We start from the raw sequence: 22,581 nt of genomic DNA on the forward strand, positions 1-22,581 counted from the left end.
CTATTATATACTTATAATATTTATAAAATACTTAAATATTTTACCTTCTGTAAATGTTGTCACTCTGCTGCTAACCAAGAGTAAAAAGCTTCTGACATCCCTGGATCCATTTGTAAGAGGATCTAAGCCGGTGCTTGGAATAGTCTACAGATTCTTCCAACAAGCTTTTTGGATCTTAATACCTGGCTTGGCTCACAAGAGGAGGGGGAAGCCCAAACCCTTTCAATTGCATACAAACCCACCCTTGTTTGGAGGTCCCCAAACATTTTTCCACGGAGGCTCAAGCCTGCTCCTGGCAGCCCTGGGCACACACAGGATTTTTGTCTTTCAAAGTGCTTGCCCATTTGACCCTCACAAAGGCCCTGTGATACAGACAGGAAGTGACTATTATATCCATTTGACAGATGAGAAAACCGAGGCTCAGAGAGGTTCAGTGACTTGTCCAAGATCATGGTCTGAGTGTGTGCTGAACTGTCACTAGGACCTAGGGGCCCAGACATGGCCTCTCTTTTTCTTCCCTTTCTGCACCATGACCTAACAAGAGGAAACTTCATAGAGGCCTTGAGGAAGCAAAGCCATCAAGCTGTGACATGGGTGAGTGGAAACTCGCATTGACTTTGAGTGATAAACCGAGTTCAAAACAAACCGGGCCAAATAACTTCAGCAGATGAAAGCTTTCCCCCTTCTTCTAATTTTAGACCCTTCTGGCCTGGGAGGAGTGTCTGTGGTTACAGGGTGTAGCATCTGCTGCTGCCATGTGGCTGCAGGCAGAACGGGGACATGGTACTCACTCGATTTTTCTTCTTTAATGGTGTATTCCAGCACCGCGGATGAGCTCTCGTTTGGGGAAGGGAAGTGGACACAGAGCACCAGGTGCTTCAAGCTGCTGTCCCGGCGGACCAGGAACGTCTGCAACGGAGGAAGGGGGAACTCCATGAGTCAAAGATTTTGCGGGGAGGTTATTTAGAAGGACAAGAGTGAGATGGAAGTCATCTGGAATGTTCCAGAAACAAAAAGGCAAGGTGGGGGAGTCTAGCATCCCGAGGTAGAACTAGGGGTTCTGCCCCAAGAGCCATGTGTCACGTGGCCCATGTGCCCTGGCTCCTTGAGTCTCAACTTCTCATTTGTCCATTGAGGGGGGTCAACTAAATCAGTGCAGATTCCTGAGTCCCGCCCCTTGAGATGCTGGTTAGTTGCGGGAGGGGAGCGGGTCTGGAATCAGCTGAATCTGGTACAGGCAGTGATCCAGGGTCACGCTTGGAAAAGCTCAAATGGACGGGTTGAATTTCAACTCACACGCCAGCACGTATGCCCTGGGGGAGGCTGCTGGAAACGATCATAGATATTAGTCAATTCACACTATTTTTCCCCCATGGAAACAAAAATAACTAATAACTAATATACACAGCTTTCTCTTTGACAGGAACTGTTATGAATACCTTGCATATATTCACTTGCTTGGTCCTCTCAACAACCCTGTGATGTGAGTTTTGCTGTTATCCCCACTTCACAGATGAAGAAACTGAGGCGCTCTCTGACCTTAACAGGATCTGGCTCTTTGGGCTGGTGTGAAGATCAACTGAGGAAATACCCATATGGGCTTGGCCCCTAGGACATACCCTGGAGGCTCCGGCTGGCCAAGACCACACAGCTGGAAGGGGCAGAGCTGGGAGTCAGCCCTGGATGCTGGTGTCCGTGCTCCAGACCCCACGCTATGCAGCCCCTCTCTGTTCTATACATCCTGCCCAGGGAGGGACTTCCCCTTTCTTCTCCTGTGGGTTTACTCTAGTCGAAATGATGCTTCTGGGACTTCCCTGGTGGTGCAGTGGTCAAGAATCCGCCTGCCAATTCAGGGGACACAGGTTCGAGCCCTGGTCCGGGAAGATCCCACATGCCGCGGAGCAACTAAGCCCGTGCGCCACAACTACTGAGCCTGCACTCTAGAGCCCAAGAGCCACAACTACTGAGCCCTCATGCCACGACTACTGAAGCCCGCGCACCTAGAGCCTGTGCTCCACAACAAGAGAAGCCACTGCAAGGAGAGGCCCACACAACGCAACAAAGAGTAGCCCCCGCTCGCCTCAACTAGGGAAAGCCCACGTGCAACAACGAAGACCCAACACAGCCAAAAATAAACAAATTAAAAACAAAAACAAAAACAAAACGATGCTTCTGAGCCCCAGGGACCTATCTGTGCTCTAGTAACCCAGCACTACCCGAAGTCTAAACCAGAGCCAGGGCGTTTATAGACGCTTCACTTTTACTTCTTCTGCTCTGGACGATGGTTCTGCTCGGTTACGGGGATTGTGACTCTGAAGTTTTCCACTGTTACACCCACAGCAGCCCCAGGGCAGCGCCCTCCCCACGGCCATCAGGGGGAGGGGACCCCTGATTCCTTTCACAGACTCTGTGGTTTTAAAAGGTTCTTTTTAGTCTCCACTGGCCCCACCCAGTCTCGTCCCTTCTTCTGGGTGATGACAGACCCCTTCTGGAATCTCCCCAGCCTCCTGGGGCACAGCTCCCCCTGGGGAAGAGGAAGAGGGTTGGTCCTCCCCCCAGGAAGGGTCACTCCTTCCTTTCCTGAGAAAGGACTTGGTCACAGTGTCCCCCCTCCCCTCCACCCTCGTCCCCACGAGGGGTCTAAGCCGTTCCCACTCAGGCTCCAAGGGCCCGGTCTACAGTGTGGAAGACCGGAAGTCTGGCCAAAGATGCTGAGAGAAGACTGGGGAGTAGGGCCACTGGGGCCTCCAGAGGATGTGGCCCCAAGCGTGAGAGGCTCTGGAGAAGCACAGAGATGGCGCTTCTCCCCTTCCCCCGCCAAGGCACACTGTCCTGCCACCCCTTGGGTGATGCTCCAAATTCCCCGCCATTGTTATTGATTACTATTATTATTATGATATTGCTATAGTATTATAATTGTTAATACAATGTCATTATAATTGTTAATAAAACATTATAATAATATTGTTATTATTGACTAGTAGCAGCTAACACATATCGCTTCCCTCCTCTACCCAAGCCTTAACCCCAGTTCATCAGATTCCATGATCTTACTTAACTCTCATATGAGAGGGGCTGCTGTTATTATCCCCATCCTACAGATGAGGAAACTGAGGTACAGAGAGGCAGGTAATGCCCAGGACGACAGGGCTAGTAAGTGCTGGAGCTGGGATCTGAGCTCAGGCCCTTCAGCTCTAGATCCTGAGCCCTCGGCTGCCCTGCACCCAGCCCACAGAGGGCAGTCTCTTGGATTAAGCTTCTGCTCTCCGTGAGAGTGCCTCTTGGGAGCAGGGACACAACGCACCCATCAGCCATTGAACCGTGGTCAGAAATGAGTTTGCCAGCCCCTCTCCTCGTGCAGGGCAGGGTGGAGAGAGCTTGAGAACCCAGTGGATAGAGGAAGGCGGGAGAGAGGCTTCTGGGACAGAAATGCGAGCTGGGCGGGGGTGCTGGTGCCCCACCTGGAAGGACGGCCCTCCTAGGGGACCCAGCGGGAGGCCAGCTCTCCTCTAGACGCTTCTCTGCACTCCCCGCACAGCCTCATGCGCTGCGAGCGGCAGCGTCACTGAGCTGATGGGTCCACCTGGACCCGGATGGCCCCCAGGAGCGCGTCTTTCCAAGAAAAGAGGTCACTTTGGCTCCTCTTCAGAGATCCAAGGCCGAGCTGCCTCCTACCCATCAGGTCCATGGGACCCAGCATGTGTGAGGGAGTGTGTGTGTGTGTGTGTGTGTGTGTGTGTGTGTGTGTGAGAGAGAGAGAGAGAATGAGTGTGTGTGTGTGAGAATAAGCCCGTGGGTGCTATAAAAAATACAGCTGGTCTTTGTCCCTGGTTCCTGGCACAGAGTTTCAAAAACCCTTGGATTTTCCTGAGTGATGGGGGTCTTTAGTAATTCATAAAGAGCACCTTTGGGCCATACCTGAGTTCATGCTAACAGGCGGCTCAAGTGGGACCTTAAAGGAGGGGCTGCCCCAGAAAGACAGTCGCATAATTCTAGAGGGTTGGAACCCGAAGCCCCACCCTGACCCCTGGAAAGGGGAGAGGGACTGCAGACTGAGTTCAAGCACCGGGCACTGATTTTATCTCCTGGTTGGTGAACACACTGACGCGTGGGGAGGGCGCGTGCCCGGTTTCCATCGGGAGAGGGTATTGGAGCTCCGTGTTCCCCTCCCCAGCCCAGACCTCACCCCCGTGTGTCTCACATTCAGCTGCTCTTGAGTTGTATCCTTTATAATCAAACTGTCACCATAAGCATAGTGCTTTCAGTGAGTTTTCTGGGTCTTCCTAGCAAATTATCAAACCTAAAGAGGGGTCATGTTTGTGGTCAAGTCAGACAGACGTGTTGGGAGCCTAGGGACCCCACTTGTGTCTGGCATCTGCAATGAGAGCAGTCTTTTGGGGACCTTCCCTTTAACTTATGGGGTCTGTGTTCGCTTTGGGTAGTCATGTCAGAATTGAATTGAACTGTAGGACATCCAACCGGTATCAGAGAACTGTTGTCAGGAGCATAGTGAGTGTGTGTGCAAGTGTGTGAACGTGTGTGAGTGAACATGTGTGGGAGTGAGCGTGGAATAAGGGAACTCTGGGCTGCCGCCGGGGTCCCCGCTGCTGGAACTCTGGGAAGCCGGGCACAGGGAGTGAGGCCCAAGCGGGAGCCTGTGGTGCCCCTGGGAAGGCAGACAGCAAAGTTGGATCCTTGACCCTGACCGGGAAGGAGCTGAGGCTGGCACTCTCCTGAACTGAAACCAAACTGGGGGTGTCTGTCTCTGTAGGGCACATGTGTGAGGGACACAAGCCAGGTCACTGGTTCAGAAGCACAAGCACATAGCAGAGCGGCCCCTCGCCGCCCTGAGTGTCAGGAATGGCACAGGAAGGAAAACAGTGTTTTTCCAACTGTGGGTCATGACCCATTAAGGCAAAGGCCACCAACCATTTATTTTTCCAAAAGAAAATACAAGAGAATAAAACAAGACAATAAGGATACCTATCATAAGGACGGACATTTTGTCAGAGAGATCGAGTGAGAGAGAGACGAGTGGAGGGCCAGGGCCGCAGGACAACATAGACTGCCTACTCTACTGATTGTCAACTTCTTCCTGGACTATTTGACCCCCACTGATCTCTCTCTAGGGTGACTGCAATGACAAATCACGGTTGCCAGCCTCAACTGGGACCTCCAGCAACGCCGCCTTGCAGTCTAATTGGCTCTTTCACACCCAGCACGTAACTATCTCTGGACTTCTTCACTCCACTGAGACATGGACCCCGTTCTCCACCCTCCCGTTCCACAGAGAGAAAGAAAGGAGATAAGAGCCCTCGGACAGGAACTCCTCCAGCTGCGGGGAGAGTCACAGTCTGTCACAGTCTGCATTTCTTCTTGGGGTCCCAGAGGGCCCAGAGCAGCCAGCTATGAGCTCTGTGGCCCTGGGTAATTCCGTGGCTTCTCCGAGCCTCAGTGTTCTGATCTGTAAGTGGGGATAACACCCACGACCACCCAGCAGAAACAAGAAATGAAACCAAAGCCCCGCGCCTCCGTGTCGGAAGGGTAAATGAGACGTTGCATAGGAAGGCACCCAATGGGATACACGCGTCTCCAGCGATGCTCACTAAGGATTAATTCTCCATCTGCTTCCACCCTCCTCCCCCACGGCTGGCTGATATTCCTCAGTCTCCCAGTCTCGGGCTCCATCTAGAACTGGGGATCAGTTACCACATGTGTTTCTTGTGAAAAAAACTCAGAAGGGATTTCCTTGAGACTGTGGTTCAGTGGAGGGTACGGAGCCGGAAGCTGAAAACAGCGGCTGACGTCTGCGCTCCGGGCCAAGTACCTTACGCATCACCCAGCTCTCCCCACGGCCCCATGAAGCAGGCACTATTACCATTCCTTCTGATGGATGAACACTCAGGGCACAGGGAGGTTAAATAAACCCAAGGCCACGCAAACAGGAAGTGCAGAAGCAAGATGCAGACCCAGGTGTCGCCAAGAACATCTCACTTATCTCTTGCCATCAAGTCTGTGTTATCTACTCACTGCAGGCTAGGGGTGCAGACGGGGGTGGAAAGTCCCCCAGGCTGGGCTCAGGTTCCCAGTTCTGAGCGTCCAACACCCACCCTTTCAGCATGGCCACAAAGCCTCCTGTAGCACTTCCTTCTGCTGTGGCCAAGTCCTGGGGCGCTTATCTGAAAAGCCAAGATAAGGTACTGGGTCGGGGGTTTGGGGGGCTGAGTTAGTGGGGGAGGAGCAGGGAGGGAGGCTAGAGGACTCCTCTGACCTTTCCCGCCCAGATGGCACTCGGGGAGGGGGCACTGACAGGTGCCTGCTATGGGCAGAACCCCGGTCAGTGGTCGGCCTTGGCTGCTGTCCTTCGGAATAAGATGGTCTGTTCCGTGTTCCCCTTTGGGGAGATTTAGCACCTCAGCTAGTCACAGGGTCCCTTCTAGGAAGTAGCCACAGACAGCACCTCAAAAACAGTGTCGCTGTGCGGCTCCCTGCAAGAACGTATGTAGAGCGGTAACTCCTACAAAGCGTTCTCTATTAAGGTGCGTCTCCCATGCTTAAACCCAGCAGAGTTCAGCCAAAGCCAGTGCCAGGAGAAGGGCATCTGAGTGAACTGCCTGTGCCCCCATCACACCCCTACCCTCACCAGGTGTCCACTGCTTATCCTCTCAGGAGATGCTGCCCGTGATGGTTGTTGCAGGTGAGTACCCAGGGGGCTAAAGGGCTGGGTGTGCCACCCAGAGCTCCTTCTCCAGCACCCTTGGGGGGTCCATGTGCAAGTTCTCCAAGCCCCTCTTACTTCTCTTTCTACCCCCCTGCAGCCTACTTTTTAGAGCTGCAGGGGGACTCGAATCTCAGCTCTGCTCCTTACCAGCTGTGGGTCTGCAGGCAAGTTACTTTTACTCCTCTGGTCTCGATTTCCTCGTCTGAGCCTGAGAATAATAATATCCACCTTTCAGGGTTGCTGTGAGAATTGCTGGTCATATATATAAATGCCTGGCATAGAGCATGCACTTAATGATACTTATTATTATTATAGACTGCTACCATTTACTGAGCACTAAACCAGATGCTAAGATTTTTACCTGCATAATCTTGTTTGACAAATAAATGATAACTATTAATACGATTATTATTATGTATCTTTTTTCCAAACAAAGAGATAGGAAAACGGACTCAAAGATCATTCACCTATGCGGTAGATTAAAATGGCCACAAATTCTTTACAGCTCCTCCCATCAAGAGGTGGAGTCTATTTCCCTGCACCTGGAAGGGTGGCCTTAGGATTTGCTTTAACCAAAAGAACGTATCGGGGACTTCCCTGGTGGCGCAGTGGTTAAGACTCCGTGCTCCCAATGCAAGGGGCCTGGGTTTGAGCCCTGGTCAGGGAACTAGGTCCCACATGCATGCTGCAACTAAGAGTTCACATGCCACAACTAAGGAGCCTGCATGCTGTAACTAAGGAGTTGGCGAGCTGCAGCTAAGGAGCCTGCGAGCCACAACTAAGGAGCCCTTGAGCCGCAACTAAGGAGCCCTTGAGCCACAACTAAAGAGCCTGTCTGCTGCAACTAAAAGACCCAGTGCAACCAAATAAATAAATAAAATTTTTTTTTAAAGGACTTCACTTATTTATTTATTTATTTATTGGCTGTCTTGGGTCTTCGTTTCTGTGCGAGGGCCTTCTCTAGTTGCGGCAAGCGGGGGCCACTCTTCATAGCGGTGCGCGGGCCTCTCACTATCGCGGCCTCTCTTGTTGCGGAGCACAGGCTCCAGATGCGCAAGCTCAGTAGTTGTGGCACACGGGCTTAGTTGCTCCATGGCATGTGGGATCTTCCCAGGCCAGGGCTCGAACCCGTGTCCCCTGCATTGGCAGGCAGATTCTCAACCACTGCGCCACCAGGGAAGCCCCAATAAATATTAAAAAAAAAAAAAAGAATGTAGCAGAAGTGACTCTGTGCAGTGCTAAGCCTAGGCCTTAAGAGGCATGTCTGCTTCCATGCTCACCCTGTTGGACCACAGCTGTCATGTGAAGAAGGCTGAGTGAGCCCGCTGGAGTCGTGAGGCCCAGCCCACAGCTGGCACTAACCGCCAGACAGGTGAGCAAGGCCATCTCTGGCCAGCTGGCCAGATGACTGCAGCTGCTTGATTGACCCCAGGAGAGACCAGCAGAAGAACCACTCAGCAGAACCCAGCCCAAACTGCTGACCCACAGAATCCTGAGAAAGTTGAACACTGACTGTTTTAAGCCACTGGGTTTTGGAGTGGTTCATTATGCCACAGTAGGTAATGCTATGGCTGTGGGTTATGTGGAGGTGGGACCTCATCCTTTGGGTACCCCCCTCCTCTCTTCCTTCTATGAGGTGCTGTTGAGGGGTCCCCAGAGCTTGGCGGGGAAGTTTGAAAGCCACGGGTATGTCCAGCTCCTCACTCTACAGCCAAAGAAACCAAGACCCAGAAATGCAAAAAGACGTCCTGAGGTCACATTATTTGTTCGTGGCAGAGCCAGGACAAGAATGCAAGGCCAGTGACCTTCAGATCAGGGTTGTGACCATTATAGTACATGTCCTCCAACCCAGCCAACCCACAAACTGAGCATGTGTTCTATGCCAGGCACCTGGTTAGAGGTTTTAGATACCTTGCAGCAACTCCCTCCCCGGCGTTTAGAATATTTTACCCCTTGTACAGATGAGAAAACAGTGTAGGAAGAGGACTGGCAAAGAGAGAGGGAAAGGGGAAGGTGCAGAGCATCGGGCCTTGGGCCCCTTCTGTGTAAGACTTTAGGCCACGATCTCTGGAGCCAGACTCTCAGAGTTCAGTCCTTAGTTGGCTACTCTTGAGCTGTGTGACTGCTCTGGGGCTGCTTCTTCCTCTGCAAAATGGGATCATGATAGTTCCTGCCTGTGACGGTCGCTATGAGTTAGCCCCCTGAGAACCAGTCCCCTCTCTCTCCTTGCTAACTGACCACAATTCTGGCCTGGGAGCAGTGCATTCTGCCTCAGGAGATGAATCCTGTTTGGTCAAAGCCAATCATGGCTATTCTGTTCCCCTCTGCCACTCACCCCCTTCCCCAGCCTCCCTCACAGTCAGGGGTAGCCAATAAGGTATCTGGAAAAACATCTGTTCCCTGACAAAAAGGTTGAGCCTAAGAGAAGAAAGCCTTTTGCCCATGACCTCCTGCTTTTAAATGAGTGAGATGGCTGGAGCTTCAGCTGCTATTCCGTAATCATGAGGTGACAAACAGAGGACAAAAGCCAACCTTGAAGATGGAGGAACAGAAAGGTGGAAAGGACCTGGGTCTTGAAGACATCACTGAACTGCTAAACCAGCCCTAGACCCCAAACCTCCATATTTCTCATTAGGTAAACAACAGTAGCCTTATGGCTGTAGCTACCATAGGCCCAGTGCCTCAAAGGATTATTGAAAGAACTGCCCAGGTGACTTCAGTAGAGTGCCTGCTATATAATAAGCACCCAATATATGGTGTCTCTACCTGCCTCAGAGCCCCCTGCTGTACGGAGGAAGCGTTTCCATCCTCCTGTTCATGGATGGCTCTATGATTCAGAAAGGCACCACGGTGGGGCACCAGGCACCCTGGACACGGAAAGACACCCTCACTAGCAGCTCCAGACTTCAGGTCTCAGCCCCGAGTGAAAGGATGAGCTCAAGGTGAGCAGTGAGGGAATGTGAGGTGACAAGTCCAGGCACCGGGGCCTTCTCTGTCCACCTCCAGGACCCTCGCCTGTGGGCTGCCTGGGGTTATTAGGAATGGAGCAACTCACCCTCCTGCTCCCAGCTCACACCGGGACCCTCCCTGAGCCACTGCTCCGGAAAGCCTTCCCCGATTAACCGGGCCACCTACAAAGCTCGCTGTGCCCCAGTGTCCTCACTCAACGCCTCTCCTCTATGGGAACAAGCGTCGTCTGGTGCCTTGTTGAGCTGACATCTGAGTCACCCACTCCTTCTGTTCCCTCTTTATTTTTTTCCCCTTTTGTCAGCTCCCCCAATATACTGGATTAGGAACTCGCCAAAAGCAGAAGAATCCTCTTTCCCCAGCTGTACAAACTGACGGGCGACATGCCCACTCTCAGGGTCCAGTTTTCTTTGAAGAGCTAGGATTCCCCTACCCCCACCCCCTGAAACAGCAGTGGGTTCATGGTCAGATCCCTGGGCTGTGAGGCAGGACACCGTGTCCCTCTTAGTGCTGACCCTGGCTTGCTGTGCCCTTCGGCAAGTCACTTCCCCTCTCTGAGCTAGCTTTTCCAGTCTAGTGAAGGAGGGGGACTAAAGGGTCCAGGACTCCTTCCTTCTAGAAGATTCTCTCCCAGCATCAGTGTCCTGGGGTCTTTCCCAAACCCCAAGAGGCTTACATGAGGGTTAGTTTCACAGGTAAATCACTGCAATCTAGGAGGTTCGAGCCCCTGGCTGGGTTGGAGCCCTTCCGTATCCACCTTCAGCCAGAGGGGTTCTGGAAAGACCAACTGATTTCAGTCACAGCTGGGACAGAAATATGCTTAGGGAGAGAATTATGCAGCCACTGCATTCCCCTCCTCCTCTTCAAATAAATACATAAAAACCCAAAGCTAAATACACTATAAATGGTTTTGTTTTTACTATCCCTTTTTTGGCCTGGACAGTCCAGAGCTGTCTGCTTTTCTACTTTTGTTATTTTAGGACTATTTTCCAGTTGCTTGGGGAAATTTTCCAATCACGCTCTTTAGGGCTGGAACAGCAGTGGCTGGTTCTTCCCAGGCACCACAAGTGCCTGTGGAGGTCAGAGGTCTAGTGGCCGAAGCCCCCTCTGGACACACGTGGTCCACCTTTCCCATTACTTATAACGAGGCTGTAGCCTGGCATGGAGCGGAGTTTCTCAATCCTGGCTGCACATCAGAATCACCCAAGGAGCTTTAAAACCATGCTGATGGCTGAGCCCTACTCTAAACCAAAGAAATCAGCATTTCTGGGGATGAGGCTGAGACACTGTGGTTTTTTTTTTTAAAAAAGTCTTTGAAGGCAGTCAGTTGGTGGGTTCAAATCACCCTCTATCACTTAGTGGCCATGTTACTCAGGGCAGGCCCCTTACTGTCAGAGTTGGGTTTCCTCACTTATAAAATAGACAGCCTGCCCCCTGATCTGCAGGGCTGTTGGAAAGATGAGAGATGGTGCTCGGCACACAGCAGACCTGCTGACTGTGCCTTCTTCCCTGGCCCTGGCACCCTGAAGGGGCAGGAAAGGGGTTTCACTGATGCTTTCGCCAAACTATATTGGACGTAACTGGTACTCCTTGGTTTCACAGCAGGGGAAGATGCCTTGAACGTGGGCTGGTCCACATTGCAACTCAGGTTACTGCAACTCTTGAGCTAACCCCTCACTACAAAAAAGCAATCTTACAAGAGGTTTCTTTCACTAAAAGACCACCTCTTGGCCTAGAAGCAATGACACTTCACTAGCAATGAACACACACAGCGCCAAATCTTGGTTTCTAATATTATTCTCCAATAAAAGGAACAAGGGTTCCTTGGAGAAATGGCTGATCCTGGGACTGAGGCAAGAAATATACAAGACAATCTGGAGCATCTTTTAGGGTAAGAAAGTAAGGAAGTGCTCTGAACAAACCAATAATCAAAACACACACACAATGATGGGGTTATGTCAAAGGGACACAGGAGCCAACTGAAAGAGCTCCCGGTGGCCAAAGTTGGAACAACTTGAGCAATAAAATAATTATGGTAGTATTGGATTATAACTCAAAGCATAAAATAAGTATCTATGAGTCTATATCGATATTAGTAAGTGGTCGAATAAATAAATAAATGGGGGAGAAGAGACAAATCTCTTGTGCGTAAGAATTTCAAGTCGTTTGTGTAGATGCTCTGCCCTCAAGTAGGCGGAGCATAAATTCCCACTCCCTGAGCGTGGGCTGCGCAGTGACTTCCTTCCGAAGCGAACTGTATGAGAGGGGGAGGAGAGGACTAACTTCACAGTGGAAACTGACAGGTGATCAAGGTCAACATCAACAGTGATGTCATGTTGACAGTATGAACCTTTGTCATGATGTGATGAGAATGGCGCATTGCCTATGGGATGTTTCTCCCCAAAACTCATACCCCAAGTCTAACCATCTGACAAATCCCAGGTGAGGACAAAACACCTGACCAGTACTCCTCAAAACCATCAAGGTCGTCAAAAACAAAGACAGTGTGAGAAACTTGCAGCCAAGAGGAGCCTAAGGAGACCTATGACTGTATGTGATGTGGTGCCCTGGATGGGATCCTGGAACAGAAAAAGACATTAGGTAAAAGCTAAGGAGATCTGAATAAAGTATGGGCGTTAGTTAATACTAACGTATCAATACTGGTTCATTAATTGTGACAAATGTACCATACTCATGTTAGATGTTAACAGTGGGAGAAATTGGGTGAGAAGTACATAAGGGAACTCTCTGTACTGTCCTTGCAACTTTTCTATAAATCAAAAACTTCTAAAATAAAACTGAAAGAAAAAACACCCCACCATTTGGGTGCAGAATGAATAAAGATGGTTTTTGATTGCCTTCCTCTGGATACACGCAAATCAAAAATGGGCCAATATGTTCCCAGAACCTTATCAGAGAAGCAGGCTGCAGGAGATGGGGAGTAGTAGAGGGGGTGGGACATGGTCAAGGTCATACAGATATATGGGACAAAGGGGCTGGATCTCCAGTCTCCTGACCACTGGCCCCAGACATGATGAAGCACTGTCTCTCACTGGTGCCATGAGGGGTGGGTCCAGGTTATCTCTGAGGACCCTCTGAACTCTCACAGCCTGGGGGCTACCCAGTGTCTATATCTAAAAAACGATGAAGCCATTGCACTGATGGAATTTCAGACAGTTCCATGAGAGTGATATTATGCAGCAAAGGGCCTTCCCAGCATCTCCTGAAGATCACACTATGCAGACTCTGCTCTTACTAGCTGTGTGACTTCAGGCAAGTGACTTAACTTCTCTGTGCCTTCATTTCCTTATCTGAAAATGGGGACACTAATAACACCAACCAGACAGAAGTCGCTGTGAGGGTCAATAATCTCATGCAAAGAACAACTTTGGGTAAAAGTTGGCCAGTCTTTTATCAGAGCATGAGCTTCAGGGCTTTGCTTTCTGCTTGAAAATACAGAAGCTCACGGGGAGGAGTGGGGTGTGAGGGCAGAGAATTGAACAGAAGGTGCATCTCCTCCAATTTTGTTGTCCTCGGGGCTGACCCAGTCCCTGTGGCCTCAGAGGGAGAGTAAGGGGGCAACAGCGGGAAGGGCCCGGCTGACCTCTTTTAGCCCATCACCTTCGGTCTTAACAGTAGCCTGTGGTCTCACTGCTGGGATTAGATTCAAGGCTCTGGACAAGGGTGTCACTTCAGGACCCAGACTGAAGCTTTCTGTTTTCTATACTCAGCCCGAGTTATAAAATAGCGACCTGGGTACCTCCACCTACTTGGGGTGAAGAGGTGTCTGGGCCTCTTGCAGCCACAGAGCCTGGGGTGAAGGCTTAAAACCTTGCGTGATGTGTGCTCACCTGGAAGGTAAACACAGCCACGTGACCTTCGTCCCTCACTGCAGGCAGGCCCTGAGCAACTGGCCCGGCTTTGCCAGCTCCCCAGAACCAGTCCCATCCTCCCTGCCATCCTTCATTCACTTGTTCTAACGAACACGCAAAGCCAGACGTACTCTGCACCCAAGCCTGAGCCAGAGGCTGGCACTGCAAGGCAATGAATGCATCTTGATGCTGCCCTCCAGCGACTCCAGTTGGCTCCAATGCCTGCAGTCATGCTCTCTTCCCTCCCCGTGTGCCCCAGCCCAGCTCATGCCCACTTCTGGGGCTCAGCCTGTGCTGTTCCATCACCCATCCACCCACTCAGCTCCCCCATCCCAATCCTGCCCATCCATCCTGCATGGCCCAGCTCAGCATCTGTCTCCTCCAGGAAGTCTGCCCGGATCAGCCCACCCGGACAGGCTCCCCGCCTCCTCTAGGTCACTCGCTGTCCTGCCTTTTACCCAGCACTGAGACATCCCCTCCCCAGGCCTTCCCATTCATATCCGTGCATGAAGCGCCCACAACACCCTCTGAGAGGACAGTGGTAAGATCAGATTTTATCCATCTTTATAAACGTGTCTTATACCCAAACCCATCTGGTATTGACTGACCTCAAAACATTACTTCTTTTTCTTTCTGGCTACTAACCTTCACCCTTGTGAGGGGTGTGCTTTGGCTTAGCCAAGACTGGGATCAAATCTCAGCCCTGTAACTCACTAGCTGTGTGACCCTGGGCGGGTGACTTCACTCCCAGGGGTAGAGGCTGCTGGGGCCCTGCCCACTCTTTTTAGTGGACCCCAGTCCTGCTTCCAACAGCCAGCTTGGCATCACTTTGCTCACCGGCTGTTTCTGGCCAGAGTCAGATCCTGTCATACTGAGAGCAGAGAGGTGGTGCTGGAACATGAACCCTCATCCCCCATCGCCTGGAAGCAATGGCTATCAGCAGCCAGTGGATAGTATCAGCTCCCTCAGCCCTCTGGGCAGAATGACCTTGAGATGTGTGCTCTACCCTGGCTCCCACAGTGCCCCAGCAGAAGCCAGCTCCACTGCCCCAGGGGTAACCGCATCAACACAAACCTTTTATTAGCTGCCTTCCCTTCCTTGTCTTATTTCCCCCACTGGTGTCCCCTGGGGTCACCTCCCAGATCCTCAGCTCGGGGGCTGCTTCTGGGAAGCCCAAGGGCGCTCCTCTTAGCCACAGTTTCATCATCAGTAAAATGAGGATAACGGCAGAGCCCGCCTCACAGGATTATCGCGAGGATTAAATGAGATGACGCTCACACACCACTTGGTACAGGGCCTGCCATTCATAAGCATTCTCCACACACAAGCACTACTGTTGTTTTGAGTTGGGCTTATCGTAAACTTTTTGAAGAGAGTATTGAACCTTTGGACAAAGTGGGCATGACTTACACCCTGTGCAGCTCACCTTGGAGACCCACTTGCCATCTCCCGGGATGGTCCTCACTGTCTGGTCCACCCCCATCTACACGCATGCCTGGACACATCTCTCCTGATGACCAAGTAAGGTCCAGAAAATGGCCATTCCTCAGCACCACAACCTTGCACTTGGGCGTGTTTCTCAGCTGCATCCTCCCAAGAAGGGTGGGACGCTAATCCCCTCAGATCCTAATAGGGGAGTGGACGACCGCTGGGGCTGCAGCCTGGGAATGCCGACCCCCGGAACACCTGCTGGTATGAATCCCTGATTTTATTTTCTATGCAGTTTCATAATCTGCTCTAAAGCCTCAGGCAGTTCGAAACTGAAAGCCTTTAGGTGGGGAGGAATGAAACAACAGATCTTGTTTCCTTGAGGATGCGGTCTCCCTGCCTCCCCCAACCCCCCCCACCCCCCGCCACCCCACCCCAACCCTCTCCCAGGCTGACCCTGGGGCTGAGGTGGGGCTGGTCTGGTCCACAGGGCGCCTGCCTCCACGCCCGGGGGAGGCCTCCCCTGGCCCCGGAGGGATTCAGCTGGGTCTTTAGGCCTCTACGGTCCCCACTCACTATGGCAGGAGCCTCTGTGGGACTTTGTGGGACTTTGCTGGAGGCCCCATGAGTTCCAGTAATTCCAAAGTTCAGGTACAACTGCTGACTTGATGGATTTTATCTAGTCCAAGATGAATCAGTCTGCTAACTACCTGAGCCCCCTGTGTTTATGAGCTTGGACTATTCCCCGGACACAGTGTAGCGATACATACCACACTGAAGGTAAGAACAGCAAAAAATGGCTAAAAGATGCAATTCCATCTCGGTCAAATACAACCTGTGTGTATGATACAGCACGGGAGCTCCCCGACTGCCTGGGTTCAAAAGCCAGCTCAGGCACTCGATCGCTGTGTCCCCTGGGGGAGGTCACTTATAACTGCTTTGTATCTCAGTTACTTCCTCTGCGAAATGGGTATATTAGTATTACCTACCTCAGAGGGCTGCTGGGAGGATAAACTGTGCTAATACACGTGACAGTGCCCAGAACACAATAAAGTGCTTGGTGAATGCTAGCTGTCAACAGATGTGGGTGTCTGCACGGAAGATGAATGGACCGATACGCCACACACGCCCAGCAGAAATGACTTCTGGAAGCAGACCGGTGGCTACCAGGGGCCAGGGGAAGAAGGAATGGGGAGTAACTGCTTAATGGATACGGGGTTTTATCTTGGGGTGATGAAATGTTTTGGAACTAGATAGAGGTGGTGCTTGAACAACCTTGTGAATGTACTAAATTGTGCACTTAAAAAATGGCTAATTTTGCGTTATGTGAATTTCACCTCAATTTTAAAAAAGCCCCAAACAAAAAAAGACTTCTGGGAAATAGGTTAGGTGAAAAAGAGTGGGTGGCAGAGACCTTTATCAGACACTTTACTTCTTACTTTATCACTTCTGTCCAGCTTGATACTTGTTTTACAGTAAATACTTATATGTATCACTTTTAAAATTAAACAAATTAAAAAAACATTTCAAGGAAGTAGCACGTAAGAGAAAATGCATGGTGCATGGCATCTATCTTCCTCTGTAATGCTTACACCACGAGGAGGAAGATACTATTAATGGCCCCATTTCAAAGTGAGAAAAGTGAGGCTCAGAAAATTTAAGCCACTTCCCAACTCACTGAGCTTGACTCCAAAACAAAACAAAACAAAACACTTTCGATTCCATCACACAGCCCCTCATATGCACATGTAAAATAAGGGGGTGTAAGATGATTTCTCAGTTCCCTCCGGCTCGGATACTCTCTGGTCCCTGGAAGCCTGGCTGAGTTCTCAAAGTGCCAGTCCTGCCGCGGGCACCCATACGCCCAGAGAGGCCCCCGCCAGCCGTACATCCCCAGTGGGACACCTGCTCCCCAGAGCAGAAACCAGACCTCCCACCAGTCCCTTGCTCCTGAGTTCTGGTCGCAAAGCTGATAAAACCTAAGATAAGAGAGCAAATGCGCAGCTGTCCAGAGGGCAGCTACTTCCGTGGGAGCCCGAGCAGCTCCCGACAGCCGTGCCCGCCTAGCGGCCACGAGGTGGAGAGACCCCGACTCACCCCGGCCGCCTCCCGGTGCAGGATCCTGGTCGCCTCTGCCCGGCCCAGACCCAGATGCAGCCACACCGGGCAGGTCTTGACGAGCTTCTCCAGGACGCTGATGCCCCGGAGAGGAAGGCAGTTCCTCGGGGTGACCGGCAGGCAAGGCCCCACGCCATCTTCCTCCTCCTCTTCCTGTTCCTTTCCTTTGCCAACATCTGGAATAGGACTGAGAACAGAATCAAATGACCAGCCCGTCCTGCCGCCAGCCCAGAGAGGGGTTTACAACAAACGGGGATTCAGTTCAACCATGCTTATTTATTCAGCATCTACGTAGCCAGGGGCCCTTTGGGGAATTAAAAAATGAACAAACCGTGATCTTCGCCTTAAGGCGCTTATAATAAAATGAGTTAAGACATACACAGAAAAAACCAGCTGTAGCACAAGACTGGAATAAATATAACAGGAGCACAGTGCAATGGAAGTAGCTAATTCCAACCCAGGGTGGGTTCAGGAAAACAAGGGCATTTGAGCAGAGCCCTGAAGAGGATTTTTAAAACACTTTTTAATTGAAGTGTAATTTATGCACAGTGAAATGCGCTAGTCTTTAGTATACAGTTAGACAAAGTTTTATGTATGTCTACATCCGTGTAACTACCACCCAGATCAAGAGAGAGAGCTGTGCTACCCAATAGCATAGCCACTAGCCACATCAGCTCTTAAAAGTGAGTTGTCTGAACTGAGACGTGCTGTAAGTGTAAAATACACACAGGATCTCAAAGACTTGGTATGAAAAAAAAAAAGACCACAGAATAGTTCATTAATAATATTTTACATTGATTGTATATTGAAAGGATAATTTTTGGATATATTGAGATAAGTAAAACATTATTAAAATTAATTTCACCTATTTCTTTTTACTTTCGGTGTGGCTACTAGAAAATTTAAGACCAAATATGTGGCTTGCATTATATTTCTATTAGATATGCTGATACAGACATTTCCAGAAGGCTTTCTTGTGCCCCTCCCAGTCAACACTCCCTGACTCCCCAAGCTGAGGATGTAAAGCGTCAGGGTCCCCGGGGAAAGGAGGAGAATCACAGGCCTGAGAAATGGCAAGACAAAGTAGAGGTCCAGTCTAAGAGATTCCAGACCCTTCCCAACACGCTCCCTCCACCCGACCCCCTACACACTGGCATGTGAGTTTTGATTCCGGAAAAGCAGGAACAGCATCTTGGTGCCTCAAATCCTGAGTCGGGTGGGCTGTGCGGTCTGTTTGCCTTCTACCTGAGGAATGAAATCTCAGGATATCTGCAGGGGTGAAAACCTTAATCAGACAGAAGGGGCCAGTTATAAAGCCAGGGAGGTGTGGTGGTGCCTCTCCTTTGCTCTGTGTCCCTGTGATGTGGCCCACGGGCACCAGAGATAAAGCTGGCTGGTAAGGAGCTGCCGGGGGGCGGGGTGGGAGGAGGCCAGGATGAGCCCTGTTAGAGACACAGAAAGGTGGAACCATTTGCTGAGGTCAGAGGGCAGCGGGAGCCAGGAGTCCTGATGAGGGGACGAGCATTTCCTCAAGGGGAGGGCGAGGGTCCTGGTGGTTCTCTGGGTGGTGGGGAGGCTGGGAAGTGTGGGATTAAACAGGTCTAGCGGTGTTGGGTTTTGCAGAGACCAGACTAGAAAGATGTGTGGTGATGAGAGATCCGGCAATGTCAGTGTGCTAAAAATTCCCTCCTCTGACGCCTCCACTCTTAAACCTTCCGAGGAGCCCTCCCTCCCTGGATGCTGCGTGTGCCGTGGGTTCGTGTGGATTTCCCCTCCGGGTCCACACAGAAGAGTGTGCCACGTCACCAGGCCAACAGGAGTGTCCCAGGCAGCTGCAGGCATCGTGGGTCTGGAAGGGGCAGCAGGGCAGCCCCATGGGTGTCTGCAGGCTGTGGAAGTGGGTCTCATTTGGAGCTCAAGGTCAGGGCGGCCCAGCTCATATTGATGTGACCTCTTCCCAAGCCCTGAAATGTGGTCCAGCATCTCCTCTGGGAAAGCAGTGAAAACAGTGGAGGCCAGAATTACCCAGAAATAAGCATTCGGGGCCTGTTAGGTTCTTCCAACCTCCCTTGGAAACACAAAATCATCCTCTGGCACCAAAAGGCTTTATAATCATCCTAAAACCTTCTCGCTTGGCCCAGGGCTTCCCCCAGAGGCCAGTTAGGGCTCTAACAGCAGCTGGAGTGAGAGCAATTGGCTCCCATTTCCTCTCTGCCACTAACTAGGCTTAGGTAGCTTAGTTAAGTCCATGGGTAAGTTTGTTTCCTCTTAGGGTCTCAGTTTCTGCATCTGTCTGCTTCTCAGACTAAACCACTCAAGAGGCCAAAGGCTCTTAAGATATTGCTTTCCAGGAACTGCCCAAGTCTTTCCGTGTTCTCCTTTCCCTCTGGGTGGGCTAGGGCAGAAGTCACAAGGGCTTGCTCAGGGCCCCCTAAGTGGTGACTTGGCAGGACCTGAGGCTTGGAGTGGAACCTGTAAGTGTCAAAGGCCGCAGCAAGGTCTAGACGTTAGAGAAGGAGCAGCTGAGGCTAGGGGAGGTTGCACCAGGGCCTTGTACCAGGTCACAGGAGCAGCAGAGCCCTGAAGGGACAGAGTGACATGGACACCTGCTTTGACCAGGCCGAAGAATGGTAACGGGGCCAGGAAGTTGCCTTCTAATCTCTGAGTCCCTGCTGACCTTGGGCCTCGTGTCGCTTGCGCTCTCTGGATGCCCACTCGCGACTATTAAATGCCGGCGCTGATGCTGGGGTTCCAGGCTGGACTGTCGGGCTCGAGCAGGATGGCAGAGATGTGAACGCCCTGAGCCGGCACCAGGGCAGGCTGCTTCCCTGCCATGATTACTGTTATTAAACAGCTTGGCCACACCAGCTCTAACTGCCAGGGACCATCGCTGAGCCCACATCGGATACTCATCTGCTGGCACGGTCGGCCACCCCAGCACCCATGCCCCCCCCTCTCACCAGCCAAGCTCCAGCTGAGGGCCCTGCAAAGGCAGCCACGGGAGCCCCGGGTAATTAATGACACTATTAGTGCGAAATAATGAGCGTAGAAACTTTACAGCAATTCCACTGGAAAGAGAAATCATGCCATGACTCGTTTTCCTTCTGCTTGCTCACGGGAAGTAGAGCAATTAGCTCTAATCAGCAGTCCTAACAGTCTTCCGATTCAAGGGGCGGGTTGGCCGTGGACACCCAGACGCAGTGTGGTCAGACACCAGGGAAACCCTCGCCCTGGGCCACAGGGACAAGGCCTGGGCTCAGCATCCTGGCCTTCGCTCCCAAGGGAAGGAGTGACCTGGCGTGGTGTGTCCACACTCCCTGGCGTGGTGCTGCATCCGGTCACCGGCCTATGACACCTGGGTGAGGCGGAGAGGAGAGCTCTGCTCTGGGGTGGAGAGGCCGCCCGAGGGGGCCACCCAGGTGGCGTGGGGTCAGCTCGGGGTGCAGCATCCTGGCTGCATGCTGCCTGTATGGAAGAAGGCCCCGCCGTTTCCCAGCTCATGAGGGCGCCAGCTTCGGGCTGCCTGTGTGGGTCCCGGGGAAGCAGCTCAGAAAGTTCCAATGACGCCTCATTGTAAGGAGAACTGAGGCGCCCTTGTGCAGACTTGGCCGGAACTTGGGGGGAGTGTGGAATGGAAGGGGAGGACCAGGAAAAGGCCGTCTCCATCCCACCCACGCTCCTGACCTCAGGCAGGCCTCACCCCAGCTTCAAGGCCAAGCGGCTGTATTGAGATAAAGAGACCTGGTCCCAGCAATCAATGTTATGGGACGGCCCGATCACTCTGTGCAAGGTGCATGAGTACACAAATGACACGGAGGGCCAGGGTAGGAGGGGCCCTGGTAATGCCAATCAGGGCAGCAATGTGCCTCTTCACCCATAAGTAGCCCACAGCACACAATCATCCTCACACCTACTGGAGTGGGCTGCACTGTGTCCCCCAAAGAGATATGCCCAAATCCTAACACCTGGCACCTGTGAATGTGACCTCATTCGGAAAAAGGCTCTTTGTAGATGTAATTAAGTTACAGATGACATCATTCTGGATTTAGAGTGGGCCCTAAATTCAATGAGAGACAGAGGAATTCCTTGGAGGTCCAGTGGTTAGGGCTCCACGCTTCCACTGCAGGGGGCACGGGTTCGATCCCTGGTCAGGGAACTAAGATGTCACAATCCACATGGTGTGGCCAAAAAAAAAAAAAAAAAGACACAGAGATACAAGAAAGCCATGTGAAGGCAGAGGAAGAGAGTGGAGTTATGAGTTTTGAACACCAAGGATTGATGGTCACCACCAGAGGCTAGGAGAGAGGCATGGAACATATTCTCTCTCTGAGCCTCCAGATGGAACCAGCTCTGCTGACAGCTTGATCTTGAACTCCTGGCCTCCAAAACTGTGAGAAAATAAAATTCTATTGTTATTAGCTGCAGAGTTCATGATAACTTGCTGCTGCAGCCCTAGGAAACTAATATACCTACCCTATACCTGATAGTCCCATGTAAAGATGAAGACAGGGCTTTCCTGGTGGCGTAGTAGTTTAGAACCCACCTGCCAATGGAAGGGACACGGGTTCGAGTCCTGGTCTGGGAAGGTCCCATATGCCGTGGAGCAACTAAGCCCGTGCACCACAACTACTGAGCCTGCACTCTAGAGCCCGTGAGCCACAACTACTGAACCCATGTGCCACAACTACTGAGCCTGCGCTCTAGAGCCCGTGCTCCGCAACAAGAGAAGCCACTGCAATGAGAAGCCCGCGCACTGCAACGAAGAGTAGCCCCCGCTCTCTGCAACTAGAGAAAGCCTGCGCACAGCAACGAAGACCCAATGCAGCCAAAAATAAATAAATAAAATAAATAAATTTTTTTAAATAAAATAAAATAAAAAAATAAAGTCGAGGATACTGAGGCACAGAGAGGCTGAATAGCTCATCCAAGGTCACACAGCCTATAAGTGGCAGAGCTGGCATTCAAACCCAGACAATCTGGATCCAGGGTCCGTGTTTACAACCTCTACACTATTCTAGTTCTTGAAGAAATTTTAAAAATGTCCTATGTCTATGTATCCTTGCAGTACCTGGCAAAGAAAGAGTGTTCATTAATGTTTGTTATCCCATTTGGAATATATGCAAACACACACTGAGAGATAGAAATATAACTATACACAAAAATAATTTCCTGAAGGCTCTGTGAGACATCATTAAGGACAGTTATTTCTGAGAAGTGCAGGGGAGTTGTTTCAAATTTGTATGCTAATTATGCATTACTTATAGGATTACAACTCATTTTAAATAAATATGTGAAAATACATCTGTTTGTCACAAAAATGCATGCAGGGTGGAGACCTGGTGGCTTTGGGGCCTCCCGAGCCCGCGTGTTATCCCAGCTCTGCACTGACTTGCTAAGGGGCTTAACTGCCTATCTAACCACACTGACTCCAGTTTCCTCTTCTGTAAAATGGGGAGTAAGTAAAACCAGCGGAGA

The 22,581-nt window shown here is 51.2% G+C and overlaps 1 protein-coding gene across 3 annotated transcripts in view; it reads right to left on the reverse strand.

Moving 5' to 3' along the window:
• RIN3 (Ras and Rab interactor 3) overlaps positions 1–22,581 on the reverse strand; it is a 120,837-nt gene that overhangs the window by 66,868 nt on the left and 31,388 nt on the right. For all 3 annotated transcript variants that reach the window (XM_082451231.1, XM_082451230.1, XM_082451229.1), the window contains exons 2-3: positions 17,086–17,293; positions 792–909 (exon numbers count right to left, since the gene is read on the reverse strand). In XM_082451231.1, coding sequence (XP_082307357.1) covers positions 792–909; positions 17,086–17,293 — 326 coding nt within the window. The remainder of the gene's footprint in view (positions 1–791; positions 910–17,085; positions 17,294–22,581) is intronic.

This window comes from Balaenoptera physalus (assembly GCF_965194825.1).
Source record: "Balaenoptera physalus genome assembly, chromosome: 2".
Lineage (NCBI taxonomy): Eukaryota > Metazoa > Chordata > Mammalia > Artiodactyla > Balaenopteridae > Balaenoptera > Balaenoptera physalus.